The sequence below is a fragment of the Elephas maximus genome, chromosome 22, assembly GCF_024166365.1.
Source record: "Elephas maximus indicus isolate mEleMax1 chromosome 22, mEleMax1 primary haplotype, whole genome shotgun sequence".
Lineage (NCBI taxonomy): Eukaryota > Metazoa > Chordata > Mammalia > Proboscidea > Elephantidae > Elephas > Elephas maximus.
The window spans coordinates 23,727,805-23,743,894 of record NC_064840.1 but is presented as its reverse complement, the minus strand read 5'-3'; the positions used below and the strand labels follow the sequence as shown (position 1 = coordinate 23,743,894).

The 16,090-nt window shown below is 40.6% G+C and overlaps 1 protein-coding gene across 1 annotated transcript in view; it reads left to right on the top strand.

Moving 5' to 3' along the window:
- LOC126065426 (sodium/glucose cotransporter 1-like) overlaps positions 1-16,090 on the top strand; it is a 67,106-nt gene that overhangs the window by 11,029 nt on the left and 39,987 nt on the right. Inside the window, exons 3-6 of the mRNA XM_049865460.1 lie at positions 1,586-1,690; positions 3,659-3,764; positions 6,606-6,686; positions 9,722-9,942. Coding sequence (XP_049721417.1) covers positions 1,586-1,690; positions 3,659-3,764; positions 6,606-6,686; positions 9,722-9,942 — 513 coding nt within the window. The remainder of the gene's footprint in view (positions 1-1,585; positions 1,691-3,658; positions 3,765-6,605; positions 6,687-9,721; positions 9,943-16,090) is intronic.

Genomic DNA, 16,090 nt, shown 5'->3' with positions numbered 1-16,090 from the left:
AACTGATGAACAAATTTAAAAAGGTGATATATTAGTATAATGGGGTATTATTTAGGCATAAAAGGAATAAAGTACTGATAAATGCAACAGCATGGATGAACCTTGAAAACATTGTGCTAAGTAAAGAAGGCAGACACAATAGGTGACATATTGTATGATTCCGTTCATATGAAGTATCCCGAATAGCTAACCTGTAGAGAGAGATTCATGATTGCCAGGGGCTAAGGAAGGGAGAGTGGCTGCTCAATGGACACGGTGTTTCTTTCTGTGGTGATGCAAATGTTCTGGAAGTAGATAATGGTGAGGGTTGTAAAACTTTGTGAATGCACGAAATGCCACTGAATTGTACACTTTTGAAGAGTTAAAATGGTGAATGTTATATTATTTGCATTTTATCACAGTTTTTTTAAATGGAGGTAATTGGGTTAGGCCAAGATTTCTTATATAGGACAGAAGAAGCACAAACCATAAAGGAGGAAGTTGATAAATTGGACTTCATCAGATCCATTGTTGGAGGGTAATTTGGGGAATTTTGAGCACTCGTGTTTCTTGAGCTCCTGCTCTGTCTGTATGCTGGTCTGGGTGTGATGAGAGATATGAAGGGATTGGGCTGGAGGGGTATCAGCACATGCTCACCTTGTACCTCACTATGTGCCGGGCCCTAGTTGGGGTGATTTCTACACATTATTTAAATTAACTAGTAAATATAAGACAGCCTGGGAAGTGGAGAACCTTACTGAGAAAGTGAGCCATACATGTCAGTATATGATTAAGAACCAAATGAAAAGTGAAGATGGTAAAATCTACATGTCTCGAAAAGAGCATATAGACCCTATGAAGCCCCCAGGTAAGTCTTCATGGAGCAGGTGGTGTTTGAGTTAGAACTTAAAATTAGAGAAGTCTTAGGTAAGTGGGCAAGAGGGACATGAGCACGTGAGGATACTCAGGACAGAAGGCAGGATGCTATCCATTTCATAACTTCATTCACCTACCTTGGGCTGGGCCCGGTGCTAGGGCCCAGGAACATCACAAGAAGGTATGGTCCCTGTGCTCCAGGTGCACACAGCCTGAGGTGGTGGCAATAGAAATGAACAGTAGTGGTTTGAGGTACCAGCATGTATCCTAGCAGCATTGGTACCCAGGACCCTGTTGGAGAGCTGTTGAGTCAAGTTCTATCTCCCTTGAGCACTTGTTATGTTTGTAGGATGTGATGCGATGAAGCACTTGATTTTACTCTGTGATTATTTCATGAAAGTGATTCGTCATCATTAAACATTTTCAGTTAGCTTGATTTTCTTCAACAGTCCAAAGATTGCACAAGAAGCTAGATTCCAGGCTTCTTGAAGGCAATGGTATTGCCTCTGCTTTCTTATTTCTCCCATCTTAGCAGACGCCATGTAATGCAAACCCAGAGTCTGTGGCCCTGCATCTTGTATTCCTGGGTCTTGTCTACCTTCAGTGGGTCTGTCCATCCCAACAGCTGCATCTCTGTGACAATCAGTACTTTGTAAGCCTGGTCGTCCCTGTGAGTCTGCCTCTCCTGGTCCTCACTGTCTGATAATGACTTCTCTTGTTGCTTGTACAGGTAGTGACAATGCCAGAATATTTGCGGAAAAGGTTTGGTGGCTACCGGATCCAGCTCTTCCTCTCTCTTCTAACTTTATTCCTCTATATTTTCAGCAGGATCTCGGTAAGTTATATAAAAGCCAGGCCAAGAAAGATAACAACAAAGAAGAAAGAAAGAAATCAATAGGCAGGATTATGCCAGATTTATCCCAGCAGTTCACTTCCAGGGACCGGAAGTTACTTGTTGGCCTCTGCTGTCTAAACCAGAGGAGAGAATAAATAGCTTAAATACACTTTGCAAAAAATAAAACACAGAGCATCTTCTATGCCTCTTGAGGCTAGGTTGCAGGTATCTCCCTTGTATTCCTATAGAGCCTTGGGTTTACCCACATCACATCATTAGGACATGTCACTCCTTGGCTTAAAACAATCCAGAAGTTTCCACCACCTTTACATGAAAACCCAAACTCCTTGTTAGGTCTTTAAGGGATGTCCTGCCCTAGCCCCTGGCCGCCTCTCTGGCTTCATTGCCTCCTTCCCTGCCCATGACTCACTAGGCTCTAGCCACACTGGCCTTCCCTGTTGTTTCTCAAATATATCGAGCTTATTCCTCCCAGTAATCTACAGTTGCCCTGTCCTTTGTTTTCAGTGTTCTTCCATGTTTGCATGACTGACTTCCCAACATTCAGCTCAAATACCACATCCTCGGGGAGGCCATCACGGGCATGCCCAGTCAATCTCTACGTTATTGCTCTGTTTTATTTTCTTTGTAGTACATACCATCGTGTGAGAGTATTTATTTGTTTACTTGCTTATTATCTGTCTTCTCCACTTCAGTGTAAGCTTTTTGAAACCAGGGGCCTTGCCTGGCTTGTTCACTGCATTATCTCTGTGCTGAGAGCTTGTTTAACACTCGACAAACATCCTTTGAATGGCCAAATAAGTGTTGCCTATCACGTTGCATGGAAATGGCCTATTTAATGGTCTCTTGTTTTTTTTTTTTTTCACTAAATGTAAGCTCTTTGAGGACAGTGACTGGGGTTTGATAACAGTTGTGTCTTCCAGGCTCTGCCTAGTATCTGCTACATGGTTGGCACTCAACATTTGGTGAATAAATGTATGGATGAATGTTAGGAGAATCTCTGCCCATTGGCTTTGGAGACCAGAATGACAATGAAAGCAAGAGACTAGCCAATTAAATGATGTGCCAAAACCAAACCAAACCTGTTGCCATAGAGTCAATTCCAACTCACAGCGATCCTATAGGACAGAGTAGAACTGCCTCACAGGGTTTCAGGGAGCAGCTGATGGTTTTGAACTGCCTTCTTTTTGGTTAGCAGCCGAAAGCTTAACCACCGCACCACCAGGGCTCCAAATGATGTGTACCAAAAAAACCAAACCAAACCCAGTGCCGTCGAGTCGATTTCGACTCATAGCGACACTATAGGACAGAGTAGAACTGCCCCATAGAGTTTCCAAGGAGTGCCTGGCGGATTTGAACCGCCGACCCCTTAACCCTTCAAAATCTGTGTCCACTAAGCCACAAGTTAGCAAATCTGGCCCATAGGCCAAATCTGGCCAATGGTCTGCTTCGTACAGTCCTTGAACTAGGAATGGTTTCTACAGTTTTACTAACAACACAACAGAAAGATTATTAAAAAAAAGAAAAATATGCAGTGGAGATTGCATGTAACCCACAAAGCTTATCATATTTACCTCTCACCCTCTACAGGAAAAGCTTGCTAACCTCTGGTCGGCAAACCTCTGCCTTTTACCAATGGCAGAGCTGCAGGAATAGCTCTCTGAGCACACTCCCCTCTTTGAAGCTCCAGGGAGGAAGAGGCTAAATTGGGTTAACAGGGTTAATTGCATTAACTCAAGTCCTGATGGTATTGACCTTGGCTGAACTCATGGGACACAAGCCTCATTATCCAACAAAACTTGGGTAGATCTAACCCTAGTGATGGGATGGGTATACTGACCTCAGGCTGCCTGTTGCAGATGGCTTCTGAGGTCTTTTTTTTTTTTTTTTATGGGGTTGTTGTTGATGTTGGAAATCAAAGTGCAGTGTGGTGACTTCATATCTTTGTAGGTGGATATCTTCTCTGGTGCTATGTTCATGAGACTCGTTGTGGGGTTGGATGTTTACATGATCGCCTTTATCTTGTTGACAGTTTCTGGCATGTATACCATCACAGGTGAGGTTCCCCTGACCATGCAGATATGTGTATTGACTCCAAAGCTCTATTTCTTAGTGGAGGCCTACCATCTCCAGTGTTTGCATTTTTCTTAAGTCTGTAAATCTCATTGCTGAGGACTAAGAAGGCTGAACAGTGAAAATAACAGAGGCGGGGGAAACCCTGGTGACGTAGTGGTTAAGTGCTCCGGCTGCTAACAAAAAGGTCGGCAGTTCGAATCCGCCAGGCGCTCCTTGGAAACTCTACGGGGCAGTTCTACTCTGTCCTACAGGGTCACTATGAGTCGGAATCGACTTGACGGCAGTGAGTTTGGTTTTTTTTTTCAGGGGGACCGAAGTGGTAACCAACCTCTAGAAATTGGATTGGGCTGGTGGTGGTGCGTGGGTTGGGGTGGAGCCTGTCATTGCAGGCTAACGGGTAAAAGGGTGGGAACACAGAAAGGGAATGGGGTGGAAGCACAACCTTAGGCCAGCTGGTCAGGCCAGAAAGTGCGCTCTTTTCATGTGGCAGTTTTGTCCTAAGCCATCTTTGCCTTGGTTTTGAGAGTAGGCACTCTCACTACTCCCTTTTACAGCCACAGTGCAACTCTTGGAGGCTGGCACATGTCTCTGGCAGTTCATCTAAATGGAAAGAACTGGTACAAACCTCTCACATGCAAAATCCTTCCAGCAGACCTTTCATGAGCCCTTTGATTCACAGTCAAGGTGGATTGAGTCAGGTCGGGGGGCAGGGTGCACTACATCAGTGGTTCTCCGGAGTGGGGGTACTGCCCCAAGGGGACATTTGGCAATGTCTGGAAAAATCTTGGTTTATCACAACTGGGGGTTGCTATTGGCATCTTGTGGATAGAGGCCAGGGATGCTGCTAAACGTTCTACAATGCTTAGGACAGCCCCCCGCCCCCACAACAGAGAATTAACCAGCCCAACATGATAATAGTGTTAAGGTTGGGAATCCCATACTAAATCATTAAAATAAGTCAGAGGTCAGCACACTTTGGCTGTAAAGAGCCAGATAGTAAATATCCGAGTCTTTGCAGGCCAGGTCTTTGCTACAGCTACTCAACTCTCCCACTGAGTATGAAAACAGCTATAGACAATAGGTAAATGGGCATGGCTGTGTTCCAGTAAAGCTTTATTTTCAGAACAGGTAGTGGGCCATACTCAGCCTACTCCTGAAATACATCTTTATAGTATAAAAACTACTGTTAAATAAGGCTAAGTATAACCAGAAGAGAAATTAGAGAAGGGAGTACACGGAAGTTTATCATGAAGGCAGTGCACAGAGTGAATACAGACCTATCTGCCAGCTATGATACCAGAACTCAGGGTCTCCATAGAAACTCAGAGAGAATAATATAGAGGCACTCTTTTGTACAGTATACAGTGAACATGTTGACTAGGCATAAAAAGGGATTACTCCACCTAAGCAGATGACTAGATTTATGAGGCTTAGTTGTAGTCTGGATGAGATATCTAATGAATCATGGGAAGATTGGGGTTTTGCACAAACTACCAGGTGGTCACCTTAATTGTTGATAAACTCCTGGACTTTGTGACCTTTCGGTCTGATTACTTGTGGCTTTTCACCACGCAGATGACGAGTGCCCTCGTGGATCTAAAAGGATAAAGCTATTATAATGGGAAAGAATTAATTTTCATCTAAAAAAAGGAAAGTGGAGAAACAGAAATGGAGATACAAGAAATACATGGATTCCTGTTAGATGGAGTCTAGAGACTACCCTGGATACAGTTCCAGGAAATTTGTGTCCTACTTTCATTGGTGCAGAAACCCTGGTGGCATAGTGGTTAAGTGCTACAGCTGCTAACCAAGAGGTCGGCAATTCAAATCCACCAGGTGTTCCTTGGAAACTCTATGGGGCAGTTCTACTCCATCGTATAGGGTCGCTATGAGTCGGAATCGACCCGACAGCAGTGGGTTTTTGGTTTTCATTGGTGCAAGAATTGGAGAAACTGCTTCCAGAAGAGTTGGGGTGATAGGCTGGCTGTTCTCAAGTCTTTACAGGGTGGTTCTGTAGATGAGGAGTTAGTGGGCTGGATTCTCACTGAACCCTGAAGGTATATCTAGCACTGAGGGCTGGACTTTTTAGGAAGATTGATATTTGCTCTGGTGGGAAGACTTTCCTAACATGAAAGCTCTTCCAAAAGGCACTAGCTGCGATGGGAGGGGTGAGGTCTTCTCCTGTGGGACAGAGAGACCCTCGTTTAGGGGTTTTGCATTAATACAAAGTTAAGCGGGTGGGAATGGAACCTGACAGGCTCCAGCATTAGTTCCAAGCTGAGCTTTTGTGGTTCAGGATGTCAGTTTTTTGCCTAAGAAAACTGCCAGACTTCTATTCATCCAAAAAATGGGAAATAAAGGGAAATTGGGATATAGGCTCAGATAAGTCCCCAGTAAGAGATCATAGAGAACATTAGAGAAAACAGGATGATATATCAAGGCTGAGCGTAAGTGGTTGTAAAACCAGTGACAAGTTGCCGTGGAGTCAACTCTGGCTCATGGCGATACCATGTGTGTCAGGGTAGAATTGCACTCCATAGGGTTTTCAATGGCTGATTTTTCAGAGGTTGATCACCAGGCCTTTATTCCAAGGCACCTCTAAGTGGACTCAAACCTCCAGTCTTTCAGTTAGCAACTGAGCATGTTGACCTTTTGTACCCTCCAGGGCCTCCTAAGTAGTTGTGAAACCCACTAAATTTAAGGAACAAAAATGTACAGGTCCGGGATAAAAACAGAAATGTGGAGAAAGATGGTACTGAAGTGACTCTCAGCAGAAAAGGTCAGATATGGCTTTCTTCTCTCTTGCTCTTTGTCCACTCAGGTGGTTTTGCAGCTGTGGTTTATACCGATACCTTACAAACTGTTGTTATGCTTTTGGGATCCATCGTGTTAATGGTCTTTGGTAAGTAAAACTTAAGAATCCTGGCAATGTAAGTGAAACTTTTGAATTTGAGAGCTACCTGGAATCACTTCAGCATCCTCATCTCATGGGCAAATGGAGGTGAAACTTCTGCCCACTTCATAAGAAAGAGGAGTAGAGTAATAGAAGTGGAAAGATAAACTGGTCCTTTGGGACAGGCAGGCACCAGGGGTGACCACATTCAGGCCCACCTCTGTGCCTTTGTCTAGGCTGTTCCTCTCCATATAGACCCCCACTCCTTTTATCCATTCGATTAAACCCATCTGTCAAGGTAAGAGCCACCCCTGAAGGTGATTCCATGACTCCATCATAGATGTTTCTCCTCAACTCCTCTCACTCCCACACGACTTAATATTTTTTTGATACATGCCTTGATTTTTCATTGATTGTTTCATATAAATGAATCATACCACCCCAGATTCAAAACTTCTTAATAGCCAGTATCCCCCATACTAAGGGCAGTCCGGGGTACATAGTAGGTACTTTTTAATTTATGAGAATGAAAATAATGGCTAATATGAATTGAGTACTTACTGTGTGTCAGATACCACTTAGGCATTTATCTATATTGCCTCGTGTAATCATCACAGCCGTCATGAGATATAACTACTATTGTTATCTCCATTTTACAGATGAAGAAACTAAGTCTCAAGTAACTTACTCATGAGACACACCAAGAGCAAGACTCAGAGCTGAGTCTTTCTAACACCAAAGCCCAAGATGTGAGCTGACATATCACAGTGCGTCTAAGGGCAGGTAGTTGCTGTCACTTGCCAAGTTGATTCCAACTCTTGGTGACCCCACTTGTTATTATGTAGAATTGCTCCATAGGGTTTTCTTGGCTGTAATCTTAATGGAAGCAGATTCCAAGGCCTTTATTTCATGATAACCTCTGGATGAGTTCAAACCTCCAACCTTTAGGTTAGCAGTTGAGCGCAAGCCATTTGCACCCACTAGAAACCTGTAAAGGCAGGTAAACATACTTTAAAATGGAAGTTTCCTTCTATTAGCTTTGAGTGTGACCTTAGCAAGGTTGATGTTACCACTGCTCCAAAGGCAAGATGTTGGTCTTGAAGAAATCTGGAAAGGAAAAGCTCTTGGCTTGGGTAATGAAAAACTCTTGGAATAACATGTGAGTAAAATTGAAGGATTCTGATTCCTTAACAGGACATGCTGTTGAGCCCCACGGAGTGAGAACAGATAGAGTCAAACAGAATCCTACGATCTTCAGTCTTACCAGTCAGTAGGCAACAGTGCACCATGAAATATACTCAGTGCTGTGTTGTGGGACATAAAGTACACGTCAGACATAATTTGAGGAACTTTTAAATGACCTAGGGATGAATGTATGAACTATAAAACACAGCAAGCTATTGTGTTGAATTGAGTGGTAGTGTTAAATAGCAACGTTTTATAAACCAGGCAAGTGCACCCCAAAAGGTGAAAATGATGTCCAAATAAAATAAACTTTAGAAGCAGGTGGAATATTCGTTTTAATGTTACCAATTGAGTCTCTAAATATTTACATACTCTTTATTGAGACGGAAGCCCTGATGGCATAGTCGTTAAGTACTACAGTTGCTAACCAAAAAGTCAGCAGTTTGAATTCACCAGGCCCTCCTTGAATACGCTATGGGGCGGTTCTCCTCTGTCCTGTAGGGTTGCTGTGAGTCAGAATCGACAGCAGTGGGTTTGGTTTATTTTTTTTTTTAATTGAGAAATATAATGGAATCTTTTTCTTGGGATATTCGTGTTCTTTTAATAAGTAATGAGACATTTGATTTAGTTTTAAAATATATAGCAACTTGTATATCCAGAAAGGGTTGTCCTTAAAACTACCCAATGGGGGCACATAAAATCATAGGTTTTTATTATTTATTTTTTTTACGGAAACCCTGGTGGCATAGTGATTAAGTGCTATACCTGCTAACCAAAAGGTTGACAGTTTGACTCTACCAGGCGCTCCTTAGAAACTCTGTGGGGAAGTTCTACTCTGTCCTATAGGATTGCTATGAGTCAGAATCAACTTGATGGCAATGGTTTTTTTTTTTTACACACAAGGTAAAACAAACAAAAGGGTATACAGTGAAATACTTATATCTCTCAGATTCTTAATTCCACTCCTTAAAAACAATCAGTAGTATTAATTTTGTGTGGATCCTCCCATAAATATTCTTTGCATATAAAAGCATTTTTTAATATTTGGGATAGATATTTTAATAGAATCAAAACATTAGGCTTTGCACCCTGTTTTTTCTACCACTGGCACGAAATCATAGGCAGATTTCTATGTCAATAAATAGAAATACATTGCATCTTATTATATCTGTAATGCTTTTTATTGAAAAGTACACAAAGTATATAACTAAATGAAGCATCATAAAGTGAACATATTCATTTCCAATCTTTATGCATTGTATTTCTTTTTCTTGCCTTTTCACTGGCTAGGACCTTTAGTACAGTGTTGAGAATAAGTGCAAATAGCAGGAATTCTTGCCTCATTCCAAATCTTACAGGGAAAGCTTTAAATATTTCACCATTAAATATAATATTTGCTATAGATATTTTGTAGATACCCTTTGTCAGACTAAGGAAGTTCCCTTCTATTCCTAGCTTGTTAAGTTTGTTTATCATGAATGGATGTTGAGTCGTCCAGGGGATGGAGAACATTGGCCAGGCCTGAGTCACATGCCAGATTGGAATGGAGGGGTTAACTATGTCCACCTAACCACACAGAATGGGATGCACCTGGAAAGAGGGGTTCTAGTGCCAGAAAGAAGAGGGGTGCTGGGTACACAACAATCACCAGTGTCCTCTGACTTTTCTTGCTCTTTGGTAGAGATGGTCTTTTCTTGAGCACATAAGGGTGACTATTTGTCACTCCATTGGTCACCAACTTTTATACTTGCCCCTTACACATCAGATACAGCCAGTCAAACTGGGCCTTTGGAGTTTTGGCCTTTCAGGTATGTGTTATTGTGCTCTGTAAGGTACTGATCAATATTATGGTCTTTAAGCCTTTAAGGAAGTGGGAGGATACCGGGGGCTACAGAAGAACTACTTGCACGCCATCCCAAGTATTGTCAGTGAAGGAAACTGGACTGCCAAGCCAGAATGTTACACTCCTCGCCCGGATTCTTTCCATATCTTCCGTGATCCCATCAGTGGAGACCTCCCCTGGCCTGGAATTGTCTTTGGTCTCTCCATCATTTCTTTGTACTCCTGGTGCACCAATCAGGTATGTGGGGGTATGATCCTCTGTGTGCACTGGCATCACCACAGTTTGTGCAGCAGCAGAGGACTGTACACCTGCCTCTGCTAAGTGGTCAGGCTTCCTGTCCAATATGTATGTATTTATTGCATACATAATTTTATAGCTTTATATTAGAAATTATATTTTTAAAAGGAAATTTCTCCCACAATTCCGTCTGACACATCAGCCATTTTCATTTTTTCTTCTTCCCAATCATTATCTGAAAAAGCGTAATTTTTTTAAAGTGGAAAATAGTTTTATTTTCTATTCTGATTGTTAACAGCGATATGTTCTTTTTAAATGTCATTATTTTATTGTGAGACATACATTAGAAGACTATAAAGCACATATGTACATTTTAAAGAATGTCTGTAGCCGTTGCTCAGGTTAAGAAACAGAACATTGGCCTTAAGATAAAAATGACATACCTTCATTACCTGTTTACCAGTGTTTTATTGACTATGCAAAGACATTTGACTCTGTGAATCATAAATTTTGGATAACATTCCGAAGAGTGAGAATTCCAGAACAATTGTGCTCATGAGGAACCTGTACATAGATCAAGAGGCAGTCATTTGAACAGAACAAGGAGATACTTCCTGGTTTAAAGTCGAGAAAGGTGTGCCTCAGGGTTGGTTGTATCCTTTCATCATACTTTTTCAATCTGTAAACTGAGCAGATAATCCCAGAAGCTGGACTACGTAAAGAAAAACACGACATCAAGATTGGAGGAAGTACTAATTAACAACCTGAAATATGCAGACAACACAATCTTGCTTGCTGAAAGTGAAAAGGACTTGAAGTACTTACTGATGAAGATCAAAGACTACAGCCTTCAGTATGGATTACACCTCAACACAAAGCAAAAATCCTTACAGCTGGACCAGTAAGCAACATCATAATAAATGGAGAAAAGATTGAAGTTGTTGATTTTATTTTACTTGGATCCGCAATCAACACCAGTGGAAGCAGCAGCGAAGAGATCAAAAGATACATTGGACAGATCTGCTCCAGAAGACCTCTTTAAAGTGTTGAAAAGCAAAGATGTGACCTTGAAAACTAAGGTGTGCCTGACCCAAGCCATGGTGTTTTCAACTTCCTCATATGCATGGGCAAGCTGGACAATGCATAAGGAAGACTGAAGAAGAATTGACAGCTTTGAATTGTGGTGTTAGCGAAGAATACTGAATATACCATGGACTGCCGAAAAAACAACCAAATCTGTCTTGGAAGTATAACCAGAATGTTCCTTAGAAGCAAAGATAGCAAGATTATGTTTCACATACTTTGGATATGTTATCAGGAGGGATCAGTCCCTGGAGAAGGACATTATGTTTCGTAAAGTAGAGGGTCTAAGAAAAAGAGGAAGACCCTCAATGAGATAGATTGACACAGTGGCTGCAACAATGGGCTCAAGCATAATGATAGTGAGGATAGTACAGGACTGGGCAGTGTTTTGTTCTCTTGTGCATACGGTTGCTATGAGTTGGAACCAACTCAGCAGCACCTAACAACGTCAACAACCTTCATTATAAAAAGTCAGAAGTAAAGCTCAAAGAAGAAGTCACCAAAATCCCATCAAGAAGTGATGTCTACAATATTTTTGTAAACAACCTTCCAGATACCTTTCTTTATATATAAACAAATACGATGTGTGAGTTATTTTACAGAAGCAGTATTAGGCTATACTTGCTCTCTGTCATGCATTTTTCTTTTTTTACTCAGATATATGTTACAGACATCTTTTCATACCAGTAAATAAGTATCATCATTTTCATTTTTAATGAAAATATGTTCTATCCATTGTGTATATGTACCAAAATGTTTGTCACCAGTTCTCAATTGACAGACTGGAGGTGGTTTCCAGTGTTCACTGTGCCGCCACTCATGCCAGGAACATTCCCAGGCACACGTCTCTAACCCTTGTGTATCTGCGAGGTACCTTATGTTTTTCGGTTCCTTTTATAAGTAATATTTTAATATTACATTTCCTAATTCTTTATGTAGAGAAATCCAGATTTATTTTAGGATATAGGTTTTATATGCAGCTACCTCATTAATCTCATTAAATCTAGTAGTGTGTGTATAATTTTTTAAAAAACTATTTGTTGTCAAGAATATACACAACAAAACATGCACCAATTCAACCATTTCTACATGTACAATTCAGTGACCTTGATCACATTCTTTGAGTGGTACAACTATTCTCACCCTCCTTTTCTGAGTTGTTCCTCCCCATTAACATAAACTCACTGCCATCTGAGGTTCCTGTCTAACCTTTCAAGTTGCTGTTGTCACTTTGATCTCATATAGATGGTTCTTAAAAGAGCATAATGCTCAAGGCAGACATTTTTTACTAGTTTAGCTAAACTATTGTTTGGTTTTAAGAAGACTTCAGGAGGTATATTTGGTTTCAATTTTGTTTTGTTTTTTTTCAGTAATTTTTATTGTACTTTAGATGAAGGTTTACAGAACTAGTTTCACATCAAACAGTTAGTACACACATTGTTCTATGACATTGGTTAACAACCCCACTACATGTCAACACTCTCCCTTCTCAACCCTGGGTTCCCTATTACCAAGTTTCCTGTTCCCTCCTGCCTTCCAGTCCCTGCCCCAGGTCTGGTGCACCCCTTTAGTCTTGTTTTGTTCCATGGGACTGTTGAGTTTGTGGCTGAAGGGTGAACCTCAGGAGTGACCTCATCACTAAGCTGAAAGGGTGTCCAGGGACCATACTCTCAGGGTTTCTCCAGTCTCTGTCAGGCCAGCAAGTCTGGTCCTTCTTTTTGAGTTAGAATTTTGTTCTACATTTTTCTCCAGCTCTGTCCAGGACCCTCTGTTGTGATCCCCGTCAGAGGAGTCAGTGGTGGTAGCCAGGCACCATCTAGCTGTACCGGACTCAGTCTGGTGGAGGCTGTGGTAGATGGGGTCCATCAGTCCTTTGGAGTAATCTTTCCCTTGTATCTTTAGTTTTCTTCGTTCTTAATCCCGAAGGGGTTAGGTGGAGTATCCTAGATGGCCACTCACAGGCTTTTAAGACCCCAGACACTACTCACGAAAGTAGAATGTAGAACATATTCTTTATAAACTATGTTATGTCAGTTGAGCTAGATATTCCCCACAGCCCTCAGCCCAGCAATTTGGTCCCTCAGGGAGTTTGGATGTGTCTATGGAGCTACCGTGACCTTGCCTTGTACAAGTGGTGCTGGCTTCCCCAGTATTGTGTACTGCCTTACCCTTCACCAAAGTTTCCGCTTATCTATTGTCTATGAACTTTTTCCATCCCCATCCCTCCCCTCCCTCGTAACATCAAAGATTTTTTTTTTTATGTAAACCTTTTCATGAATTTTTACAGTAGTGGTCTCATACAATATTTGTCCTTTTGTGATTGACTTATTTCACTCACTATAATCCCCTCCAGATTCATCCATGTTATGAGATGCTTCAAAGATTCATCGTTGTTCTTTATCATTGAGTAATACACCATTGTGTGCATGTACCACAGTTTTTTTATCCATTCATCTGTTGATGGATCCTATTGTGAAAAATGCTGAAACGAACATGGGTGTGCATGTGTCTATTGGTGTGATGACTCTTATTTCTCTAGGATATATTCGTAGGAGTGGGATTGCTGGATCATATGGTATTTCTATTTCTAGCTTTCTAAGGAACCGCCATATCATTTTCCAAAATCATTGTATCATTTTGCATTCCCACTAGCAGTGCATGAAAGTTTGATCTCCCCGCAGCCTCTCCAACATTGGTTATTTCCTGTTTTATTGATTTGTACCAGTAATGCTGGGGTGAGATGGTATCTCATTCTGATTTTGATTTGCATTTCTCTAATGGCTAGAGATCGTGAGCATTTCCTCATTTGCCTGTTGGCCACTTGAATGCCTTCTTTGGTGAAGTGTCTGTTCATTTCCTTTGCCCATTTTTTAATTGGATTATTTGTCTTTTTGTTGTAGAGTTGTTGGATTTTCTTGTAGATTTTAGGGATTAGACCTTTGTATGATTTGTAATAGCCAAATTTTTTTTAGCAGTCTGTAGGTTCTCTTTTTACTCTTTTCGTAAGGTCTTTTGATGAGCATAAGTGTTTAATTTCTAGAAGATCCCAGTTATCTAGCTTATCCTCTGAAGCTTGTGTGTTGTTGGTTATGGTTTGTATCCTGTTAATGCTGTGTATTAGGGCCTCTAGTGTTGGTCCTATTTTTTCTTCTATGATCTTCATGGTTTTTGGCTTTATATTTAGGTCTGTGATCCATTTTAATTAGTTTTTGTATATGGTGTGAGGTACAGGTCCTGTTTCATTTTTTTGCAGATGGACATCCAGTTTTGCCAGCACCATTTGTTACAAAGACTGACTTTTCCCCATTTGATGGACTTTGGGCCCTTGTTGAAGATCGGGTGACCATAGGTGGATGGATTTACATCTGGGTTCTCAGTTCTGTTCCATTGGTCAATGTATGTCATTGTACCAGTACCAGGCTATTTTGACTACCGTAGCTGTATAGTAGGTTCTGAGGATAGGTTGTGTGAGTCCACCTACTTTATTATTCTTCTTCAGTAGAGCTTTACTTATCTGGGGCTTCTTCCCTTTCCATATAAAGTTAATGGTAAGTTTTTTCATGTCTTTAAAGAATTCTTTTGATATTTGGATAGGGATTGCATTGTATTTTTAAATCGCTTTGGGTGGAATTTTCATTTTCACAATGTTGAGTCTGCCAATCCATGACCATGGTATGTTTTTCCATTTATGCAGATCTCTTTTGGTTTCTTGCAGTAGTGTTTTGTAGTTTTCTTTGTATAGGTCTTTTACATCTCTGGTTAGATTTATTCCCAAGCATTTTATTTTTGGGGGGGCTATTATAAATGGTATTGTTTTCCTGATTTCCTTTTCATCATTCTCCCTGTTGGTGTATAGGAATCCAACTGATTTTTGTATATTTATCTTGTATTGTGCAACTCTGCTTAATGTTTCTATTAGTTCCAGTAGTTTTCTCATGGAGTCTTTTGGGTTTTCTATGTATAGTATCATATTATCTACAAATAGGGACAGTTTAACTTCTTCGTTACCAATTTGAATGCCCTTTATTTCTGTTTCTTGCCTTATTGCTCTGACTAGGACTTCCAACACAATGTTAAATAGGAGTGGTGATAAAGGGCATCCTTGTCTTGTTCCTGTTCTCAAGTGGAATGTTTTCAGCCTCTCTCCATTAAGAATGTTGGCCATTGGTTTTGCATATATGCCCTTTATTATGTTGAGAAATTTTCCTTCTACACCAATTTTATTGAGAGTTTTTATCAGGAATGGGTGTTGGAATTTATTGAACGCCTTTTCTGCATCGATTGAGATGATCATGTGATTCTTTTTTTTTTTTCATTTTTGTGGTGTATTACGTTGATTGATTTTCTAGTGTTGAACCATCCTTGCATACCTGGTATGAATCCTACTTGGTCTTGGTGTATTATTTTTTTTTTATATGATGCTGAATTCTATTGGCTAGAATTTTGTTGAGAATCTTTGCATCTATATTCATGAGAGTTATTGGTCTGTAATTTTCTTTTTTTGTGGTGCTTTTGCCTGGTTTTGGCATCAGGGTCATCCTGGCTTCATAGAGTGAATTCAGAAGTATCACTTCCTTTTCTGTGTTCTGAAATAGTTTGAGTAGTACTGGTATAAGCTTTTGTTTGAATGTTTGGTAGAATTCTCCAGTGAAGCCATCTGGGCCAGGCCTTTTTTCGGGGGGGAGTTTTTTATTACCTTTTCAGTCTCTTGCTTGTTATGGGTCTGTTCAGATTTTCAACATCATTTTGTGTTATTTTGGGTAGGTAGTGTGGTTCTAGAAATTTTTCCATTTCCTCTAGGTTTTCAAATTTGTTGGAGTATAGTTTTTCATAATACTCTATTCTAATCCTTCTTATTTCAGTTGGGTCTGTTGTAATGTCCTGCCTTTCATTTCTTACTTGGATTCTTTGCACCCTGTCCTGTTTTTCTTTTGTCAGTTTGGTCAGTGGTTTGTCGATTTTGTTGATCCTTTCAAAGAACCAACTTTTGGTTTTGTTGATTCTTTCTATTATTTTTCCATTCTCTATTTCATTTATTTCTGCTCTGATCTTTATCATTTTCTTT